General features: G+C 45.6%; 1 protein-coding gene across 1 annotated transcript; it reads left to right on the top strand.

Moving 5' to 3' along the window:
- Positions 1–2,411: 2,411 nt before the first annotated feature.
- mRpL4 (mitochondrial ribosomal protein L4) lies at positions 2,412–19,671 on the top strand. Its single transcript, XM_089556489.1, has 10 exons — positions 2,412–2,473; positions 2,688–2,784; positions 3,050–3,221; positions 3,906–3,957; positions 4,486–4,603; positions 7,588–7,694; positions 9,733–9,783; positions 11,699–11,757; positions 14,675–14,748; positions 19,448–19,671. The coding sequence occupies exons 1-10, from the start codon at positions 2,423–2,425 to the stop codon at positions 19,597–19,599; spliced, it is 933 nt and encodes a 310-aa protein (XP_089412615.1). The 5' UTR covers positions 2,412–2,422; the 3' UTR covers positions 19,600–19,671.
- The last annotated feature ends 3,017 nt before the right edge of the window (positions 19,672–22,688 follow it).

Below are 22,688 nucleotides of genomic sequence, written 5' to 3'. Positions count from 1 at the left end.
CTGAAACTGAAATAGGTAAGAGACGAAATTATTGAGTGGTGGTATGAGAGAATCATGTAGTGATCCATGAATAGTAATGTCTTACACAACATTACAGAGGAGCAAGGGCGTCCGCAGAATTTTTTGCAGGGGGGGGGGCCCATTGGTTGTTGGCGCCGGAGGGGGGGGGGGGTATGTTCGTAGCAAAAAGGCACTATTTGCAGAGTAAATTTATTTATTTATATATAAATAAAAATAAGTGAAATACACACATGAAATAAAAATTACAAACAGCAAATTAAAGCGTGGCTAGGAGAGATACATTGCAGTTTATCAACGAAGAAACAATTAAAATTAATAAAAAATCCAAAAATATACTGTCACTTCGTGGAGAAGAGTGCTCAGTCTTGCTGCATACGGGTTCTCGACTCACCCGGATTGATGACCAGCACACAGCACAATATCGTCCCAAACACGCAACTACTGTCACTCAGTCAGTCTTCCTTGAACAGCAACTGTAGACGCCTCGGATTTTTCTGGGCGAATTGCGTGATTACACGGGTGATAAATTCATTTCTGTACTTCATTACACGCTCTCGGTGCACACTCATCACACACATTGATTGGAAAAACGGTTGAACGGGTATGTTGAAAACAAAAGATTACTATATATACAACGAAAACTTATTTACAAGATAAATGCACGCTCGCAGCTTCATACACCTCGCTCCATCTTGCTCGCGCATCCGCACAGTCGAGCAACCGCACACACACTGCTCGCCGCTCGTCGTTTTCTCGTCTGCTGTCTTGGTTGTTCTCAGCTTCGTTGACAACCGGCCACTAAAACACCGAAGCACACGTGCAAGGGTTTACTTCCGCGCGACTTCCAAGGGGAAGGGACACTCGCCACTCCGGTCGGAAAATTTGGTTTGTGTGTTTTTATGGGGTTCAGTGCCCCAAAACGACTCAGGCTATGAGGGACAAAGTAGTACAGAGTTCCGGATAATGTCGACCACCTGGGTCTCTTTACCATGCACTGACATCGCACAGTACACGGGCGCTGTTGTGGTTTGAGGCCCAGCCAGAGGTGACAGGCGAGCCAGGCAGGCGCCATCGGGCTGCGTTGACCAAAGACGCTGGTTTTGGGAGAAGGCGCAAGGAATGTGGGGGCGCCTCTGGAGACTGCGTCGCCGTGAACAAAAGCAGCTAATCCCCTTTGCCGAAGATTCTGAATGCGGCGCTTCTACCGAACTGCGCTCTCCCGCGGATCGGAGGAGACAGCGAGCGGCGGCGGCGCCAACTCATCGCCCGCTTGCCCCTGAGCAGCCCGACAAAGCGGGGGTGGACACGGCTAATTTGTCCTTCCCTCCTGAAGATGCCCTGTGCACTGTCTGCCTCCGTGTCGCTATCTCTCTAGAGATCAAAGAAACAGACACCCATCTCAAGACGGCTCGAAACACATGCTCGCCGGTGCCGCTGTATGTCTGCAACAGGTCGCCCTTCAACAGAGCTAACGATGGCGTGGTTTGAAAACGGCGTAAAGACGCGTGCCCGGACGCTGCATTTCGCAGATGTGACCCAAAGCGTGGAAGCGGGGCTGCTTTTACCCTTTTGGCTGAGCGCACCACCGCCCCTGGCGTGCGGCCATCACTCACGCTTCGAGTGAGTGATTTTCCAGGGGGGTGCAGCCGCCCCCCCTTGCCCCCCCCCCCCCTCCGGACGCCCATGCAGAGGAGAAAACATACAACCGAAATTCGGTGTCTGTACTAAGACTCGTCGGCGAAGCTTACTTCCGAGAAATCGCTACAAATGATGCGTAACGCATCACAATATGCTTGTCACGCCCATTTCGAATTGTGAAGCACCGCTAGCTTGTGCGAATTATAACCTGCATGTTTTCGGTCGACCGTCCCTATATGTCGACGCACACAGGTATGGCAGTCATTGGTAGCACCCGTTAGGTCACTGTATACGTCTTCGAAACGTTACTGACGAGCTTAATTGTAGCATTCCAAAAGGCAGGACAGTGGTGCCTGTGTGCAGCTACCAGCAATAGTTTTGCGCTCTGCAGCCGTCGCATTTTTTTTAGGCCACATCTCTGTGAAAAAGGTCCAAGCTTCGTTATAGGGCAGAGTTGGGCAAACTTGCCCAGTGTCAAGAACATGGTGTCATGCAAGAACCCGCGAGCAATGTAAGGTTATTAGAGCGTCGCTACATACCGCGCATTAATTGTAAAAGCAAACTTAGCTGTGTTTATTCTCCTTGCTTTTCTTTATGCAATACACAGCTGTGCATAAGAGCGCACCTAAAGGCCTCCACAAGCACGCTACACAAGTTGGTATATTAGCTCTATGCGCTACATCAACGGAACAAAAACCGAAACTAAACAAAGTCAATTTTGGCAAGCCGTAGCTAAGATTGGTCAAGACTATCCGGCTAGCGCATGATGGCTGCTGCCATGCGGAGTGCGTTTGTGGGCCTCCGGTTGTTTAAAGTTAGTTTTCTTTATTATCCTGCCATTTCGGTGTCCCTTCTTGTGATAATTTTGATAAAAACCGCACTAGCGCTGTGACGTGCACATTTTTTGTGCTTTCTCGTAGACGCCGATCGTTGTGTTCACTTTCTACGTCGCCGATGGGAGCGATGCAGTGTGATGATGGTGGAGACATCGCTTCACTGCAGATTCTCTGGTTTCTTTTTCGCTTTAGAATTCTGGCTCATCAGGTGTGGTGTGCCAGAGGTTATGCAGCCAGGGCCCTGTGTCCGGCACCGGAGCAGAGCCGCTTCCTGCAGCTGACAGCGTAGGTAGGTGAACATTAGCGGAGTCTCCGAGAGAAAGTGAAATGCGTGAATGCATATCAGAAGCTCACGCAGACGCAATATTGCGCTGCATGATCACCCTCTGTCTCTCCTTAACGCCCTCAAACTCATACATTTCATTGCATTTCATTGCTTGGGTGTCATATTCTTTACGCTTGGTACGTTGAGCAAACCATGCGTTACAGATGGCGATTGTACAGCGACTTAAGCTTCTGTAATGATATTCCTCTTTGTGCATCTGTGTCATTAGCGCCTACCGTCCCGTCGCGGCCACCATTGCCACTTATTACGAAGCGTGAGCTCGCCTACCCGTCCAAGTTCACGCCAAACCGGGAGGCATGGGTCGAAAACCTGGACACCGTTGAATCCGAGAAGCTCGGCTTGATTCCTCTTCACCCGAAAGTCTTCGGAGTGTTTCCGAGGTGAGCGGTTGCTATTTGCAGATCCCCTCGTGATCACAGTGACGGTTTGTGCACAGTTTTCTGATGTTTGTTTTCTTGTTGAGCATTCTGAACTTTTTTTTTTAAAGCAGGACCTTCGTGAGAAAATATACTTCGTGAATTGACAGTTTTATCTGGTGGACTTTCGCACCCGCGTCGGGTTTTTTTTTTTTTTTTTCAGGAACACAAATCAGTTATAGACAGATGTTATCGCGGACAAAAAAAAAAAATCAGTTTGCAAAGTGAATTAGGAACCAAAAACAATTTGGGCCTTTGTATGCAGCTCGTGAAAGGTGTCTACATCTTGTGTATCGAGTTCTTCGTCTTTCCTACTTTGAGGCTTTCATTTACTTCGCTTTACAATAGCTTTAAGTCTGTATGCAAACATCGCTGTATTAACCATCGTTAATTCGTCATTGCTTATTGGCTTGCAGCTCCAGCTATTTCAGAATTTGTTTCCTTTTGTGTGGCCTTTTTGCATGCTATGTTTCGGTGCCATGATTGCCATCAAGCATACTGGCCAGTGTGCACAGGTTTTGTAACTGCATGAAAATGTATATATGCAGCACTGAGTAGAGTTGTCACGATCACATCTTAGCCTCGAAGGAGAGCAAAAAAAAAAAGTGCATATTTTCTTGTCTGTGGCTGTTTTCTTAACACTTGCAGGATTGATACGCTGCACTGGAATGTGAACTGGCAGCTGAACTACCAGAAAGTGGTGCGTGTCTCTGCAAGCTTTTTCCGGTATCTTGCTTCTCAAAATAAATGTGCGTGCATGTACCCCATATATACCCAAAATTTTCCTTTCCAAGTGAGAGAAATTTTGTTGCCTTGATCATATACGCTGGTTGCGCTACCATATATGTGTTATGTGCAAGTTATCAGTCTCGCTTTTCTTCAAACCGGCGCAAAAGTTTCGAAGCTCTCACATAGTTGTAGGAGGGTCGTATCCTAACCTGTGCTATGTCGTGCTAAAACTGTGCTGCGCTCTGCTAAGTAGGAGCTGGGACCAGCCTATCTAAGCCTGGATATGCAAAATAGTTTGCACACTGGAGACGCCCGTGGTTATCTGATGCTTGGCTCATGACGTGTTCCATCTACTCCAAAACTGTCTTGGTGGGGTGATCCCTGATTAGCTGACAGTAGCATCTAGCTGCAGTGAGGCAGAAAAAGGCTTGACTAGTTTAGTAAACCGTCTAGTGGGCTGCTACTCATCAGTATGGCCGTGCGCGATGGGCTTTTTCAGGACTGGACAACAGCACAGACACGAGCGGAACGCAGAGGTGGCGGCCGCAAACCATGGCCACAGAAGGGCACTGGCCGAGCTCGACACGGAAGTATTCGGTCGCCCATTTGGAAAGGAGGCGAGTGCCAACAGTGTCTTTCAGTATATACGACAATTCGGCGAACTTATTTTTGTGTATACACTAAGAATTTCTCTTTCTCTGGATTGTTCAATTTCTCTTTTTCTTGGGGGAGTTAGGACCAAAAGCTAAGGGATTAGTATAACGGTCTGGATCCTTGGCCCGACTAGTAGAAAAGTGCGGACATTGCAGTACCAGTTGAAAAAAAAGCATCGAAATGGCACAAAAATACGTAATGGAAATGTGAAACAAGACATACTTTTGAATTAAATGTCAGTATATTGGCAAGGATATTTTCTCCTCATCAAGGTCTGGTGATATCTGCTTGCGCTCAGTGACGCCGCATGTGGACCAGAAAGTAAGTCTTAACCTAATCTAACTTAAACAATGCAATGCAGTAGAGTCAGGAATGCTGCGAGTACCTTAGAGCCAGGATTTACGTATTTTACAGAGTTAACTATCACCATGAGACATTTGAATTGATGTTCCTTAGCTTATTGAATGGCATAAAAGCATCTTGATTTTGGTAAGCGGTGCTTCGCAGGCTTTTTGCGAAAAGATCTGTAGAAAAGAAAGGTGGCACACACAAAATCTGTGCTTGACCTCAGCTTTGGTAAGCAATGCACTGGATGGTTTTTAAGAACATTAGCTTTTGCTCATCACGTTTCGAGATTCCGTGGGGTCTGCTCCCACCCTGAGATCACAGCGCCATCTGTGGAAGCAACTAGAAAACAGCACACCTCGCATTGAGACTTGTAGCGCCACCTACAATAGCATTGTAGAAACAACCACCTGCCACATGCCAATGATGAAGTCACGGCCCAATATGGTGGATAGAGGTGGAGCTATGTGAGTATGACATCAGGGCAATTCTAGTAATGCAAACAGCTAACGCTTGCTACTTCAACATCTTCCACACGGTGGCCACCTTTTTATGTCAGAAAATACTTGCTTAAAATTAAAACGAAAATGGTCAAAACATACAAATTGCGTGTGATCTTGACTTTGGTAAGCCATGTGCTGGAGGGTTTCTTTCATTGGGGTAGACACGTGCAGAAAGGAAACGGGCAACGCACACACACAGTTACGTGTGACACTGACTTTAGTAAACAGTGCTCTGCAAGGTTTTTTTACGCCAGTAGATGCACATATAAAAAGGAAATTCTACTGCGCACACACATGCACGCACGCACGTGCACATCGTGCATAATCATGACATTGGTAGGCATTACAGTGCTAGGATCATGTCATCACGCTCAAATTGTGATATATGTGCGTGCATTTCATCCATTTCCTTTATATCTGTGCCTTCACCAATGCAAAAATAATGCAGCACACTGAAGTCAAGATTAGGCACGAGGTATGTGTGTCATCTGTGTGTGTCTGTGCTGACAGAAAAATTATGCAGTGCTTCACTTACCAAAGCCAAGATCAAGGCCAACTGGCTGACGTAGGGTCCTTATTAAAAGTAAAGCGCTAACAGTGGTTAATTTTGCTATCGTTTCAACAAAGCACAGCATTGTACATTTCTTGCCACTTGATGCTCTTTTCATATGTGTTGCTTTTCTTTTACGCGAAATTATTTGGTCATCCTCTCATGCCTACACTGGTAGGAAGATTATTTGGACAAAGTCAAAATAGTACTCAGTAGACGACTGCACTGGCATCTTTTTTTACTTATGTAAATAAAACAAATTCAGTATCAATGAAATTTTGTTCATAAATATGAAAGAACATGGCACTGAATGCTTTTGTACGGAATCCAATAAACAAGGCAAGCTGTAGAGGTATGGAAAAAGTTCGGGGAACCAAAATCATTGCTGACCGTGTAATCAGTGACACTGATTGAATTGGTCAGAATGATTGGAACTGCGTTGTAATGAACGTACAAAATTGCAGCCGAGAAGTGAACAGCACAGCGGAGGAACTTTTAAGTCATGTACTTGTGCATGCATGCAGACAGAATAAACCGTATATACTCGTGTAAGGGCCGCACTTTTTTTCTGCTGTTCTCACGGGGTGCGGCCCTTACTTGGAACCGGCGTTTTTCCGCTAAAAATTTCTGCTACAGCGCAGCCCCGATTACGCATCCATTTTTTATGCAGCGACACCCATTTTTATGCCGAATTAGCGCAGGCGCGACGAATCCTTCGAATACACAATGCATTAAAAGTGTGGATTGTGCTCGCACGATCTGCGCAATTACCGCCCGCAGTAAGACAGGTTGCTAGCGGTTGCTTGATCACTGTATTACTTTACTGGCTAATTTCACGTCACCGCCCGAAAACGCGCCACTCGCGTTTTCTTGCACGGTGAGGCACACCCAACACACCTGCACCCCATCCTGGCTTTTGCAGAGCATAACGTTTTGTCAATCCTTTCTGGTACGAACGCCGTGCGAGCTGGCGTCGATGGCGGACCGAGTGTGCGGGGTTCCAGGCTGAGCACGACGCACGGGACAACGCGTTCGTGGTCATAGCGATTTTTACGCTGCCAAAATTATGCGCGCATGAAACAGTTTTTGGCTCACTTTTTTTTTTCCGAATTGCCGGCAGCCAAGTTGGGGGCGCGGCCCTTACACGGGGGCGGCTTTTTCATGAGTATATGTGGTATGATATGCATGCTGTGCATACACAAAACACATGGCTCACATTCAAGGACAAATATGAAAGAGGATGGAATGGATGGGCGCTAAAAGAAAGAAAACGCAGTCCGTGGCACCAGAGATTCAGATGGTGCGACGCGTTCCGGAGATTGGCTGAGACAGTACGGCCACACCTGGCATGAGTAAGGAATGTGTCATTGGAGACCTTTGTTCTGCATTGCACTCTACTTGCTCGATGGTGCTGATTGTTGCGATAGCTCTTAACTTTCTTGCATTGAATCCCAGACTACACCTAAAGCTTCTGCATAGTGTGACGTGTGCAGCCTTGAGCCGTTCAGAACGAGAGAAATGCTTCTGTTCCATTTTTTGGCATCCCCAGGTGGAATAGCGCATGGACCCCGTGGGCCCAGGACGTACTACTACATGTTGCCGTTCTTTCGGCGAGTTCAAGGGCTGACCACCGCACTTTCCGTCAAGCTTGCACAGGTGAGCGCTCCATGTGTGCACTTGAACAAACTACCGTAAAATTCCGAGCAAGCGCCCCCCCTCCAACAAGTCGAAATCACTGGAAAAGTAAGGGGGGGCGCTATCCCGGAATGGCACAGAAATTCAAGATGGTGGCGGCATCTTCACGCCAGTAAAAAAAGCGCAATGACATGAATTAAAATTTTTAGTTATCTCTAGGAACATGAACTTTATTGAGCGCAAGATTTACGATTGCTATGTCAAGCACTCTCAAAACCACCAAAAAATTCCTCCGAGTCAGTTGCAAAAAAAAGTTCACAGCATTCCGCTTAAAGCCCACTCCGGTCTTCTGGCGCCACGGCTATGCAGTTTCCCAACTGTATGTTGTTGGCTATTCTGACTGCTTCTTCAGAGAGAAGCAGGTTAATAACGGCACATCCAGCCGCTCTTTCCCACTTGAAGAACTCGAGCGCATCACTGAAGACTGGGCCGCCGTTACTCAGCCTTCTTTGAAGTTTTGCTCTGCCGTAGTTATGCTGAAGCAACTTCTCGAAATTACTGCCCCATTCCCGCATCCGTTTGCGGTCGAGCTTGAAATGTTGAGACGTTTGGTGCACGTTTCTTCCGTTTTCCCGATGCCATTGTACGACCTCAACTTTCTTCACCACTGAGTACCAATGCATCGGCATCGCAAACTCCACAACGCCAAAACAAGACGACAAATGGTGCGTGCGAACGAGCACGCGAATGGCTTGAAAAGCAAGATTGGATTGGACTGGATTTTTGGAATGGACGGGGCAGACCAGTGTTGCTTGGGCGCGGTGTGTAAGAAGGGCGCGGTCGTGGGGAGGGGGCGCTTTCCCGGAACGGCGCGCAAATGTGAAATTGACAGTGAAGTTAGGGGGGGCCCTTGCATGGGTGGGGGCGCTTGTTCGGAATTTTACGGTAGTTATATACAGTTGCATTGCATAAATATTTAATCATGCGCAGTGCATTTTGGTGGAGAATACACATTCCGTGGGGACCACTAATTCTCTGGTTCCCACCAGTTATTCATCCATGATCAAGATGAGGCTCAATTTTGATACAAACCATTTGTTCAAGCTACAAAAAAAAAAAAGTGCGGAGTGAAATCTGTGCCGCTGTTGGCTCATTTAAGCTCTCGAATCTAGAAAAAAAAAAGTGCGGCCCTTACACTCGTTTATACGGCTTCTAGATTTGTCCTGTGACTTCTGCTTTGATTTCATAAGAGATTGCACCTCAAGGACTGCACAATGTCACTTGGAAACACTTCATGACGGATGTGGGACATTTAGCGTGCCCAGCCCTCCTAGATGAGAACAGTAACATATGTGTCCCATTATTGCGCTGTAAAGTTTCTGATCACAGTCACCATGAACCTGTGTTTGCAAACTATGAGATTTAACTTCGGTTTAACAGCAGAACAAGACAACACAGAGAGGAACTGCATGAAATGGACATGAACAGGGATCCACATGACAGCGGGAGTATTCACAAAGATGATACAGCAGCATAGAACATGATGTACTGAAACCTTCCGCCTGAGTAGAAGGTACAGGGTCCGTCAAAAGTTCCAAGGCCACAGGGTCTGCTTTCGAGCGGCGTATACTGCCACTTACGATAGCATCAAAGACATCAAGGTTCTCAGAGGTGAGAATAGTACTTCTACTATCCTCTACAGAGATTTTTGGCTCCAGGGGTGTCGTAGCTGCCCAACTGTAGCGCTCTAAAGCAGACCCTGTGGCCTGGGAACTTTTGGACGACCCTGTACATAGTGGTGGGGTAGTAGAGGCAGGGCTTGGAACGGCATCTTTCACATTGCATCTGTGGAAGGTGTTCCTTCTGCATTGCCAGCATCTTAGGTCTAGCTCGCATTTTGCACTTTTCTCTTTAGTTCACTGTAGTCCCGGTAGCTCTCATCTAGCTCTTGTTTCTGTTGCCTGTCATTGGCACTCGCATTGCGTGATATTCTCTCTTTTTTTGTCATATCTTTGCACCAGGGAAATAGCTTTACGCCCTGCTCTTATTTTTTTTTTAGGATGACCTGAAGATTGTTGACAGCCTCGACCTTCCAACCAACGACTCCAAGGTTGGTCTTGCTCTGGTGTAATCTAACCTGCTTCTCATGTTTTTTGTGTGTTTTGCATGTGAGCCTTATTTCATGCATCACAATTTGTAATGTATTTTCATGCCGTGTTGTTCTATGTTACAATCATTCTGGTTTGTTGAAAAGGAGGAATAAAGAATAAATAACAGAGGTGAAAAATAGAGTAAAAGCCTCGTTAATTCGGACTACAAGGGGAACGGGAAAAATTTCTGAATTATTCGAAGGTACGCATTCACAAATGCGCCTCCATAAGGTGCCAAAAGCCATCTTTTATTTTTGTCTGGCTGCTGTTTATCCTATTTTCAGACGAAAGCTGTGAGGCATCATTTTTTTTCAGCGCCGTCAGCTGCTCTCCTGCGTGCACAGCGCACTGTCGGCAGTGCGAGTGCAGAACTGCTCGAAGTGGTAAAGGCTTCCACAGCCTCGTTCATTCACAGTACAATGCAGTAGCCTAGGAGCCTCCTCACAAGCAGCGTTGCAGTGTGTGAAGAAGCTCTGCCGCACGAATGTCAAACAGCGCTTGATGAGCATTCACTTACGGCTTCGTAGAAGAACGGAATAGCCAGGGGGAGGGACATGAGGACAACACTTCAGCAACACGCCAACTAGTGCCTCAAACTGTGCAGAACTGTACCCATCTGGCTCGCCGGTTTGCAGTCAGTAGCTGATGTACGGTCAGTAGCCGATGTTCGGTCAGTAGCCCATGTGCGGTCAGTAGCCGATGTGCGGTCAGTAGCCGATGTGCGGTCAGTAGCCGATGTGCGGTCAGTAGCCGATATACGGTCAGTAGCTGATGTACGGTCAGTAGCCGATGCACGGTTAGTAGCCGATGTACGGTCAGTAGCCGATGTACGGTCAGTAGCTGATGTGCGGTCAGTAGCCGATGTACGGTCAGTAGCCGATGTGCGGTCAGTAGCCACTGACGCCGCGGTATGGAGCGAAGCTCAAAATGAGGTACCAAAATTTGGCAGTTGTATTAGTTTTCGGTGACATGATCCTCCGAACATTGTCGTGCCAGCCATTGCGTACATGTTGGAGCTCTGTGGCTGACACTGCACTGTCCAGTTCAGGCTTCAGGATGGGACGTTTGTGTGATCACTTGGTGTACCGTTCACACCACGACATGCCCCCCCCCTTGTTGGGAGCCCGTCCGAATTAACTAGTGTGAGCATAGCTGTGTCCAAAGTAATGAGCCTCCGATGTGATAGGCATACGCGGGCATTGGACGAGACCACGCTGGCAGTCCAAATTATTCAGATCTCTGAATTAACGAGGTTTTACTGTACTCACCACCCATTAATATGACTTCAACAGTATTTGCATAATCAGTTCAGATGCAATGGAGTTCAAGATAAAGGACATGCTCAAATTTAGCGCCAAAATAAATCCTTATTTTCTCACAGTGCCTTAATACGGCTGTTGTACTTTCAGTAGAAACCGATGACTTTGCATACAGATACGCAGTTACAGTATGCTTCGTAGCCCCTATTTGGTACTGTATTTGCATGGAAACGGCTGTTCTGCAAAACAGCATCCAGGTTCCATTTGAGTGATGGTCAGGGCGGTTCTTGGATTGGACATCATGTTGTTTGCTGCCAAAAACAGGACACATGTTAGCCAACCCCGACAGCCAACAGTATGATAGTGGACAGTTCTTATGAAAGATAAGTGATTTTAGTAGACAGCATGGCTGCTATGTTTCCCTCCTGAGGAACGCCAGTGAGCACAGACCTTACAACGCTAGTGATAAATTTGTTTGTTGGTGCCTTTGGTGTGAACACTAGCCTTTGTTGAATATCTATGAATGATGTGCTAATTGGACCTTTGCAAACTGAAACGTGACCACATTGGGGCAAAGTATGGGTGGAAGCTCTTGACATTGATCTGCCCTTTTCAGTACCTGGAGAACTTGGTCGAAGAGAGGTTCTGGGGGCCTTCAGTACTCTTCGTGGACAAGTAAGTTCTCCGTTGGCTACTCTTAAAGTGTTTCAGCTTGGTATCGAGAGGTGCCGAATGTGGCTCCAAAAAAGTTGGTGGAATAAAATTGGATCTTATTTGCTGCCGTTTCCCTTAGAGTAATAGTATGGCCCCCATTCAGAGCTGACGCAACACAGCCATTAACCCTTTGAGGGTCGAATTATTTTGAAGAAAACTTTCCCATGTGGTCAAATTACTTTATTGCGGATCTTGAATCTACAAAATGTATATAATCGAGAATAAATAGTAAAAAAAAATTAGGAACAGTACTTTGGTGACAGCATCACTCACAACTGGAAAATGTTCAATAGAATAGAATAGCAACGGTGATAAACAAGCTAAGAGCAGCACCAATAAAGATAGAAATCAACTTTGCCCACAAAGAGAAAACACGTTTCGCGCGACTCCGTTGCGATCCCGCGGCGGAATCGAAACCGCGTAGGTGCGTTGCCACAGAGGGCGAGAATACCTCGCGAGCAACGGTGATAAGCAAGCTAAGAGCAGCGCCAATAAAGATAGAAATCAACTTCGGCAGCCCCTGCAAGATAGTGCTGACAAAAAGAAAACTCAAATTTCGCGCGACTCCGTTGCGATCACGCGGCGAAACCAAAACCACAAAAGGGGTGTTGCCGCAGTCTGTGCCGCCGCGCTAAAGCTAGACATAAGCTCTGCTTATCTCCGTAAGAAGGCAGCACAAAATTCAAACACTTCTTGTAAGTCCTAAGAGGTGGCAGCACCCCCCAGTGAGCACGCATTGTTCTTTTGGCGCAAAATTTCAAACGGAAGATCGAAACCGTACCCGTACGGCAAAGACCTTGCGGGACAGAAAACCGCCGTCGTACATATACGGCAAAAACCTTCAAAGGGTTAAGTCAGCCAGTGTTCAGAAAATGACTTTCTGGAAGCGTTCTGTTGAGGCACTTTTCAGCCTCAACAGCCTCTGAATGTCAGATCTCTACTGATCTAGCATTGCCTTATTTGTGAAAGACAGGCAGTACGGTACAGTCAGGGCTGGACAATCTCAATGAGAGCAACAGCCGTGTTGTTTCGAACCAATGTGCGCTGTACATCATTGGACAACATTTAGAATGGATTGTTGTCACGGTGGATCAACTGTTCTGGCTAGCCACGAACATAAAAAAATGAAAAAGCACTTCGTGTAGTACTACAGACTCTCTCAACATGCCATAGTATTAAACCTGTACCGCCTATTTTTGTCTTGAGTTCAGAAAACTGTCGCATACTGCTTGCAAAAACTGTTAGTCATCCTTGTTGTACTAATGGCGTCCATTAAGCCAGTAGGCTGTGTGTCGTAGCCCTGTCCTCTGTAGAGTGAGCTTCACAACAAGTTCCCTTTGACCCTGCAAAGCTTTTACGGAGGCCCTCGAGCCCTTTTTCTGAGTTTTCGAGCTCTAATGAGTGCATTGATTATGAATAGACTTGGGCATTCCCTGTCATACACTAGTAAAAATAAAAAAATATTCCGCTCTGATTTTTATGTTAGGAATACAGTGTGCACACATCATCAGTTTGCTGTTACCATTTGTAGCTGAGGAAAGTAGGCTAGTGCAGAGACCTGCAGTGCAGAGATTATGCAGATTAGTGCAGTGATTATGCAGAGAGATTAGTGCAGAGATTATGCAGAGACCTGTCACTTGTGGAGCAATAATAGGAGGGTAGAATAATAGAACCCATGGACAATGCTGCGAGAAACATGCTGTGCATGCCCGTTGGCAAAGTTGGGCCCATTACTTTCACAGAAAGCTGTTTTTGCTGGTCAGGCCTGCAGTGTATAGCATGGGAGCTGCCTTTGCGTCAGATGTCATTATAGAGCCTCTGTAGGCTCCCAGGTGCAGGCGATAGAATAACAAAAATGCACTTTAGCTCTGGAGTACTTTTAGCTTGTTAGCTTCTGCTCAAAGGCAGAGACAATTTCAGCCTTGGCATGAGCTGACCTGCAGCCGTAGCCCATTTGTGAGAGACGATACTTGCCGTTTGTTGACATTTTAACCAATTTGCCTGGTCATCTTTCTGGCCCTGTCAATAAAAAGCACCATTCATGTCCCACAGTATCTACTTGCAAGTATGTCTCCGAGCTAAAAAGCATTTAAGGTGGCACGAGGGTCTTAAAACTAACTTTTTTATTTATGGCTAGAATCTCATGAAATTTTGCACACAGGTGCGTTTTTCTCTTCTGATTCCAAATATATAATCATAACTGAGCTAGTGGTCTTACATCTTACTAAGTCTAGAATGTAATTAGGTAATTTCTTACGCAGATTTAATGAACTTTCTCATTGCATTTTGTTGCTTTTGTTTACATGAATTGATAGCCAGAGGGTTCCCATACCTGGTGACATTCTTCATTTTTCTCTAAAGGCATGTCATCCTGATATACTATGTTGAGAGTAAAAGGTCGCAGTATTTGACACTGCAACTCGTTAAGCTAATAGTAATTTGCTATTTATACATGGCCTAAACAAAAAATGTAAGAATATCATCGGGTATGAGAATTCGCTGGCTATCAATTCATGTAGTTAAAATCAATAAAACGCAATAAGAAAGTTCATTAAAGCTGCGTAAGAAATTACCTAATTACAATCTAAAATTTAAGATAACTTTTGATCCATGACCACCAGCTCAATTATGACTACATTTCAGGAATTAGAAGAGAAAAACACACCTGTGTGCAAATTTTCATGAGATTCTAGCCATAAATGAAAAGGTCAGTTTTAAGACCCTCGTCCCCTCTTAAATGACAGGAAGGAAATAGTGGTGCAAAGGAAAGAAAAAAGAAGAAAAAATCCCGAAGTTGTGAAGCAAAATGAACAACTGCTTAAAAAAATCGCAGGTATAAATTCCTAATCACGAAGTGTCGCTTTCCTCTTTGTTTCAGCACGGACTATGTCTCTGAGAACATAGCCATCATCTGTGATGAAGTGAAGCACTTCAACATAATGCCCGTCTACGGTGAGCACCTGCCTATTTATCACGAGCATCTAGCTTGAGATACGCCGGTTAGGTAACTCCCAGTTGTTGAAATGCATGCGCGGTTTTAGAAATTACAGCTTGTGAGCAAAAACCAAGTGCATGTAGCCAGCTTCAGAACAGAAGTAGTGATCTTGTTGCTGTTCTAGTCATGCAAACAGTTGCAACATAAAGTTACGTACTGAAAACTGCGCAAAAAACGAAGACACAGAACGAGAAGGCACGACACGGGCGCAGACTATCAACTGAATTTTTATTCACATGAAGAGGCCTATATATGTATCTTCTACCCACAGTGAGACAGCACAAAAACACAACAACCGCGATAATCAACCCAAAACACAATCACCCACTATCCCTTTGCGTGCACCGTGATGCACCCGTCAATTACACTTCCATAAAACTGTGCACAAACAAAATCACGACAACCTTAACGGTCACGCTGATGTCATGCCAAAGACCCATATCGCCTGCTCGCCTTAAGAAATCTGGCCAAAAAGGTTATCTCCCTGTCAAGCAAGGCCACAGATGGTGATGCCACACAGGAATCCGAGTCTTTCTTGATTAGGTAAGCCTCCACCATCTCCCTGCATACCTGATCGCTATGTTTGAACAAGACGCCGGTCCTGTTCAAATGAGGGTAGCATTTTTCGCAACCCTTGCAATGCACGGCGAGATTGGAGGAAGCCGCGCCCTTCAACGACCTACGATGCTCCGCCATCCGCTCGTTCACACAACGACCCGTCTGGCCGATGTACTTTTTTCCGCACGAGAGCGGCACTTCGTAAACAACTCCAGTGTTACACTCTGTGAACCTAGTTTCCTTCCTGTGTGCTACCAAACAACCAGTTCCAGCACGACTGCCCTCAGACTCTAGCTTTTTACGCACAGCACTACAAATCCGCGCAAGCTTATTTTTGGCCGTGAAAATCACGTCCACTCCGTACCTCGCACCCACTTTCTTGAGCCGGTGTGAAATTCCATCGACGTGCGGAATTCCCACCACACGTCTCCATCCCTCGTCCTGCTTGTTATTGGAACCACTACTCCCCTTCTTGGCCAGGATCCAAGGCCAAGGCCTCTTCATTGAATAAAAATTCAGTTGACAGTCTGCGCCCGTGTCGTGCCTCCTCGTTCTGTGTCTTCGTTTTTTGCGCAGTTTTCAGTATGAATTCCTACCAACTAGCCCAGTTTACCGTTCTTATAAAATTACGACTGTGACAACTGTTAGGTGTTAATTTTGTGAGCCTTGAAGGGCTATACACACCTAATTTTATTGCATGTTTTCCCTTTTTTAAATGTTGCTCTAGACATTTGAGTACTTGGATCACCACATCGTTTTCACTTACAACTGATAAATAATTTATCATCGGATTTCTCCTTTCATGCTGTTTCGGTTTCATCAGCCAAACGATGGCTGTGACGTGTAGTTGATGTCTAGGTCATATGGTGCGCGAAAAAATAGCAGTACGAGGGGGTACCCAAAAGAAACCGGACTTATTTTTGTTTGAACTTATTTGTTCACATTTTCAGCACAGATCTTCAATATCCTTCAAAGTACTCTCCACTTACAATGATACGTTTGTCGAATCTTTCATTCTATTTTCAAAACATTGTTTAAATTCATCTTTTGTGGTGCTTGACAGTCCCTCCGTCGTTTTTTTCGTCACCTCAGCAACATCAGCGAAACGCTTTCTCTTCACCTGTCTTTTCATTCTACGAAACAAAGAAAGTAGCACGTGGCAAGGTCGGGTGAGTATGAGGGTTGAGGAACAGAGGTCATGCCATTTTTGGTACGAATTTGTCGTAGAGACAGGGCTGTATGAGCAGGGGCATCATCATGGTGGAAAAACCGGTCACCCGTATGCCACAAATCAGACCGCTTCCACCGAACACTGTTGCCCAATCTTTTCAAAACCTCCAAGCAGAAAGGCTGGTTAACTGTCTGACCCTGGGGAACAAATTCTGAATGGACGACTGCTCTCACGTCGAAAAAACAAATCAGCATTGTTTTGAGGTTTGGTTTCACCTGACGAGCTTTCTTGAGGCGAGGTGAATTTAAAGTTTTCCATTGGCATGACTGTTGCTTTGATTCAGGATTTAATTGAGGAACACTTGAGTTGTCCTCATGGCATCGTCCTTGAACGTCTTTCTGAATATTTCAAGAGTTTCCATTCCACTTTTTCCGAGAAAAACATCAGAATTTCACCGGCGCACGCTGCTCACGAAAATCAGCCATTGCAAAAACGACACTCACACAAAACAGTCGTCACTCTAAAACTCTGCCTAAACTAGTCTGACCTCCTTCAGCGACGGCACTCGGCTTAATGACTGTGGAATGTTCGTTCTATGCGCTCCTAGCGGCAAAACGCGGTACCACAGAAGCTTTGCCGATTCAGAAAATTAGTCCGGTTTCTTTTGGGTACCCCCTCGTATAAATGCTGATGCATAGTTTTATATCATTACAGCACTTAAATATATATAGTTTTAATTCATTACAGCTTTTAAATCAGCCTGCTTCAATAGCTAGGATTACAACAAACGACGTATCAGCAGTTATGTTGCAGTTTTTTTGTGGCTTGTGTGACGCAATCAACTACACGTCACAGCCATCGTTCGGTTGCTGAAATTGAATCCGAAACAGCATTAAGAAGAAATTCAATTGTAAATTATTTAGCGATCGCATGCAAGCACCACGGGGTGCTTAATGTGTACCAATGTTTAGTGCGTCCTTTGAAAGAAGAAAACATGCAAGCCAAAGTTTGGCGTTTATGATCCTTTGAAGGGTAAGACCCGGTGAAGTTTGACGATTTTCTTCTTCGCAGCAGTGTATAAGCAATGATCCTGCCCAAGTGGTGTGGAAACCCTGCAAACGAGACGAGTTACTATATTGCTACAGTAGAATCTCGATGATACAGCGCCGGTTTACGCAAATTTTGGGATGATGCGAACATGTAAAATGCCCAGGCCATGCTGCATTATGTGCAATAGTCATAAATTCAGATGTTACAAACAAACCGCTACACTGCATATAATACGAATGCGCGAGCTGTGACTGCATCTTCGAGTATCGAGTACTTACTGCTCGTACATAGCTGATGCCACGATTGCCAGTTGCGTGAGCAGCGCGCAACCAGAACAGCACCGATGTCACGAGTGAGTGGTGGCGTGCGGCCATAAGTAAACCCTGTCAGCAAGAACAGATCCCCGTAAATTCTGCATATGAGTTTTGTTTATTTCGTACGATACGAATATTTTTCGTGACCCAGTGAAATTCGTACAATCGAGATTCTACTGTAACGTCAGTGTCCTTTTCAAAGTGGCTGTCGAGTCTCGAAAAATGGGCCCAAATAAGAAACTAACAGAGACGCTGCCGCCAGTTTTCTGGGCTGGCTTTTCGGGTCTTTTTCCCCCTAGGGACCAAAGTCAGATGATGGGGCACCCAAGCAGCACAGATAATTGGCCCAGTATTGGAAATGGCTGGCTTCACACTGGTCCTTTGTAGGGCTGGCATTTGCCAATGTGTTTCCAATATTGGCCCGATTAGCTGTGCCAATGGGACAGCATCCTCAGAGTAAGTGCAGCTTAGATCGTAGACGAAATCAATCGTGTACACAGCTGAGTCGTGGGATTTGCAGAGTTTCAGGGCGTGTGCCACATGCGCGGAGGTGGCCATTCTCAACTATTACGCTCCATTGTTTTCACAAGGGGTTCAAGAATCACTGCTGCGCAGAAAAAAAATAAACTAAAGAGAAAATTAAACCGTAATTTACTAGCTTCAAGGCGCCTGGATCATTTGTGCTCAGAAATGGTGTGGCAGCATTCAAAATTGACGATCACTTCCATCGTTAGCGGGCTAACAGTGGTCCATGGGCTTGGTACAAAAGTTCACCACCAGGCTAGTGAGCTGCGAGGAGAAGCCAACTTTTCCTCCGGGCCGTTAGACAAAGCATACGGCACGTACAAGGGGGAATGGAAATAAAGTTGGCTACAAACGTTGGAAAGCAGGCGGCGTGGGCCGGTGAGAAAGAAAAAAACAGTAAAAATGCAGTGAGGAGTGGGGAAGCGAAGAGAATGGCGGACGTTTGCAGCACCAGGTCATGTGAAACACGACGATGGCAAGAAGCGCATGCGCGGCAGCACTGCATCGATGGTTCTGCTGTGCTCGATTTTGTCGCAGTTGTTTTTTAACAATTTGCCTCCTAAACGACACTGAGGCCGTGCAAGATGGCACCGTTTTCACACAAAGCTTTGGTTTTCATGTGGAATCTGGCGCGTTACATTCGTAGTCACACCGCTTTCGTGTAAATGCAGTTCTTCCACAAAACCTAGACAAAATCTGAGACATTATATGGTCGAATGGCATAACTGAAAGTAAAGTTATCACATAAAGGAACAACAAGAGCAGGGTAAATGATATTTCCAATTTTTTTCTTTTATAAACTAGCACTATGTGTTTAGCAAATGGCAGTTAATTGCCAGAACCATGCCATCACCAAAGACTGATAGTTATGATTTTTTGCCGGTCTGAGCGAACTTGCTAAATGAAAACTCTAGTACTCTAGTGGTAATGATCTATTCCAAAACGCTGGCCAAAACTGCAGGACCGAAACTTTCACTGATTTTTTGTGGCTGGTTCCAGCATGTGAAATGTGTGTGTCAGTGTGTCTTGTCCTTGCAGGGCTCAATGTGTTCAGCATGCTGAAGCATGACACGCTCGTTCTGACGCTGTCTGCCGTCGAGGAGATTGAAAACAAGCTCCTCTACCAGATGAACCGCACAGACGGCTGGGAGGTCGCAAAGAATCGGGACCACCGTAGGCCCTACTTGTAAATCGCCTTTTTCAAAACTTGTAGAAATATTGAAAACTGATTACTTGTTAATAAATAGTAGTCTTCAAACTTGTGCTGGATTCTTCTTTTGCATCGTAATAGTCCTGTCCTTGATGATGATTATGATGACTGCGGTCTTGGGCTCCATCCATGGACGGCACTTGGAAGCTCTTATGCGCGTGCGTGGCCTCCGCGACCAAGCGCCCATCGCTCGCAGCTGAAGCCGATCGCAGAGGCCACGGTGCGTGCATTTAGAAGGCTATTCCCTCTTGGGTTGTGGAAAGTTCGGAGTGTGGCTCTTATACGGATTTATTATTATTTTTTTTTTTTCACATTTTCTTCGGGAAAACGGGGTGCGGCCCATACACGGGTGCAGCCTTTACAAGCGTTTATACGGTATTAATCTCATCCGCCCACCTAATTTCCTACCACACCCTGCTACGCTTGCCTTCTCTTGGAATCCACTCAGTTACCCTTAAGAACCAGCGGTTATCTTGCCTTCGCATTACATGCACTGCCCATGCCCATTTGCTCAAGAAAAACCTGAAAATTATAACATTTTCTCCCCTTTGGATTATAATACACACTTAAAAGGGATATAATGGGCAGTGATATTGAATTGTAACGGAGTGGATTCTAAGAGAAAGCAAACATAGCAGGGGACGGCAGAAAGTTAGGTGGGTGGATGAGATTAAGAAGTTTGTGGGGATACAGTCACCCCAACTGGCGAAGGACAGGGTTAATTGGAGAGACATGGGAGAGGCCTTTGCCCTGCAGTGGGTGTAGTCAAGCTGATGATGATGATGATGACATTGAAGATCCGGCAGTGGCGGCGTTGACCATGTGTTGGCCGTGGGTGATAAAGCTATCACTTTAAAATCCAGGATTGGTTGGCTGGCATGGCAGCTTGGTGCAACTGATTGGTTTAGTGGCACTGGCATGCAGGGACTGCCAAAACTATGATGCACCGTGAGGAGCCACTGCGCCAGAGCTGTAACAGCACCATCGCCAGCATCAAAGCAATGCTCGGCGCTGTCCGTGTTCGTGCTGAACGCGCAAAGTCACTGTGACTGAACAAATCAATTTTCTCTCCTGGCAGCATCACAGTCATCCACGGCCTATGTTTACTGTGCATTCCTTGAGTTCACCTCGCACTCTTCTGAGTAATATAATTTCATGTTGCATATCTGAGTTGCACTCGTGTTCTTAATTGCATTGCGTAATCATGATGCCCGCTACATCTACAAAGCTATCATGTCAACTTTAAAAAATCATTTTACTTATATAATACGACATATCAGCTAGAAAAAGTCCCCAGTTCGCTCTCTTCCACGTTCCATCATGTCCAGAGAGCACTTGACATAAAGCACGTTACTGATGTCACATGCGTGGCCTTCAGGACATGCTGTGAACCGCGCCATGGTTGTACAAGCAACTTTGCGCTACTGCGCATCATGCGAAGCAAGGACAGAGTCTATTTCCAGAGCAACGATGAAGGGGTTAAGGGGATATGTGGGAACCAGAAGGCTCTGAAGATGCAAGGTTAGTCGCGTTATCAGCGCAATTGCACGTCAAACAGAAAGCATTCCTCGGCGATGAAGAATCAGCTCAACTGTGGCAATGATGCCTACTCACAACGTGTTTAGTCTGAAAAAAAAATGGGCTTTAGGGGATTACGATCAGAAATACCAGTCGTGAATATGTACACCCTTCTGAGGTGTGTAACGGTTCCCCAGGAAAGCACAACGTAATCAAGACCAAAAAATCGCTCGGCTGCTTGAGGCTCCATACAGATCGCCAGGTTGTATGCCGTCATGTCACTCAATTGCACATTATTCTCACGACACAGACACCTTCGCTTTCTTGTTAGGTTGCATAGTAAGTTGCATATGGTTTTATAAGTCAAGAAAGCGAAGAATTGGTGTCACAAGATTTAAACTGACTTCAGTTAGCCCTTCCACCTAATTTGAATTTCGAATGTTTTCAAAACATTGGCAGGCTGACCTGCATTCTACATCTATGTGTATTACGAGCTATATGATAAACAATAGATGTTTAATTCCAAAGTCGCAGGGCTGCCCAAAACCTTCTAATTATCACAAAGTCAGGCAATCAAGTGTCTAACTGCAGAAAGGTCGCTCAGTTTGCAGCATGTTTAATTTAGCAGTGCTGTGGCAATGCTCATCTTCCACGGTTAACTTATGGCACAAACACATTGTCACGAATGTCACAACAGATCTGGAGCGGAAAATTATGTAGTTTTACACAGTGAGGAAGGGGCCTAACAGTGCTATTAGACACTGTGCTTGTTATCCGAAGCAAGGAGACATTGCAGTATCATTTCATTTTCTGTCGCCCATCCAGCAATGGAATTGATCGCTCCAATCTCAAGAGCATTCTTTGAGACGCATCATCATAAGAGGAGAACTTGTTAAAACTGCCACCATGGCCGTCTGTTGATTGCATTACATCCACAACCTCAGAGTTATCCTGCCCACAGTTTGTGATGACCAATGCCTCGATAATGGCACTGGTCATTGCAAACTACAATTTGGATTTGTGATCATTTTAGAGGTGCCGACAATGTACCTATTCGAAGTGTTCTATGCCTACATTCATGAATTTTAAAAGGTGTATTTATGTAAACTGCTCTTTCATGCAATGCAATGTAAACATCCCATCTCTGTACGTTTGCCCTTTGTGCTTGGACCAGAAAGGTCTGCAGTATCATGTAAATAAATTACTTTGAAAGGATCTGATGCTGGACATTTTTGACAGACCTGTTGATTTTCATTTTGTGGCTAACTACTTTGAAAAATAGTAACTTCACTGCACTGCTCGCAGTCCATACTGAATAAACAGCGCAAAAAAATCGATGGACAAGAACAAAGGCAGACACAGGACAAGCTCATTGTTTGCCGGTTTTTCGTGCTGCTTATTCAGTACGAACCCTTACCAACCTGCCTAACTCAACATATATACTGCTTGCAGTCAAGGACTCGTGTCTAGTCCCTGTGCTAGCCTAAAGAAAACCAGAGGGACTTTACGGGCAAGCCACAAAGTCAACAGCACATGGGAAACGTCAGTAGA

This window comes from Amblyomma mixtum, chromosome 8, assembly GCF_055824585.1.
Source record: "Amblyomma mixtum isolate Tamu chromosome 8, ASM5582458v1, whole genome shotgun sequence".
NCBI classification, from domain to species: domain Eukaryota; kingdom Metazoa; phylum Arthropoda; class Arachnida; order Ixodida; family Ixodidae; genus Amblyomma; species Amblyomma mixtum.
The sequence above is the reverse complement of the archived record's forward strand: the minus strand, read 5'-3'. Positions and strand labels throughout refer to the sequence as shown.

Bases quoted from the DNA above. Each gene is read 5' to 3' on its own strand.
- mRpL4 (XM_089556489.1), top strand. From the start codon at position 2,423: ATGATGGCTGCTGCCATGCGGAGTGCGTTTGTGGGCCTCCGGTTGTTT. The intron at 2,785-3,049 runs GTAGGTGAACAT...CTGTGTCATTAG, and splicing joins TCCTGCAGCTGACAGCGTAG to CGCCTACCGTCCCGTCGCGG. The intron at 3,222-3,905 runs GTGAGCGGTTGC...TAACACTTGCAG, and splicing joins GTCTTCGGAGTGTTTCCGAG to GATTGATACGCTGCACTGGA.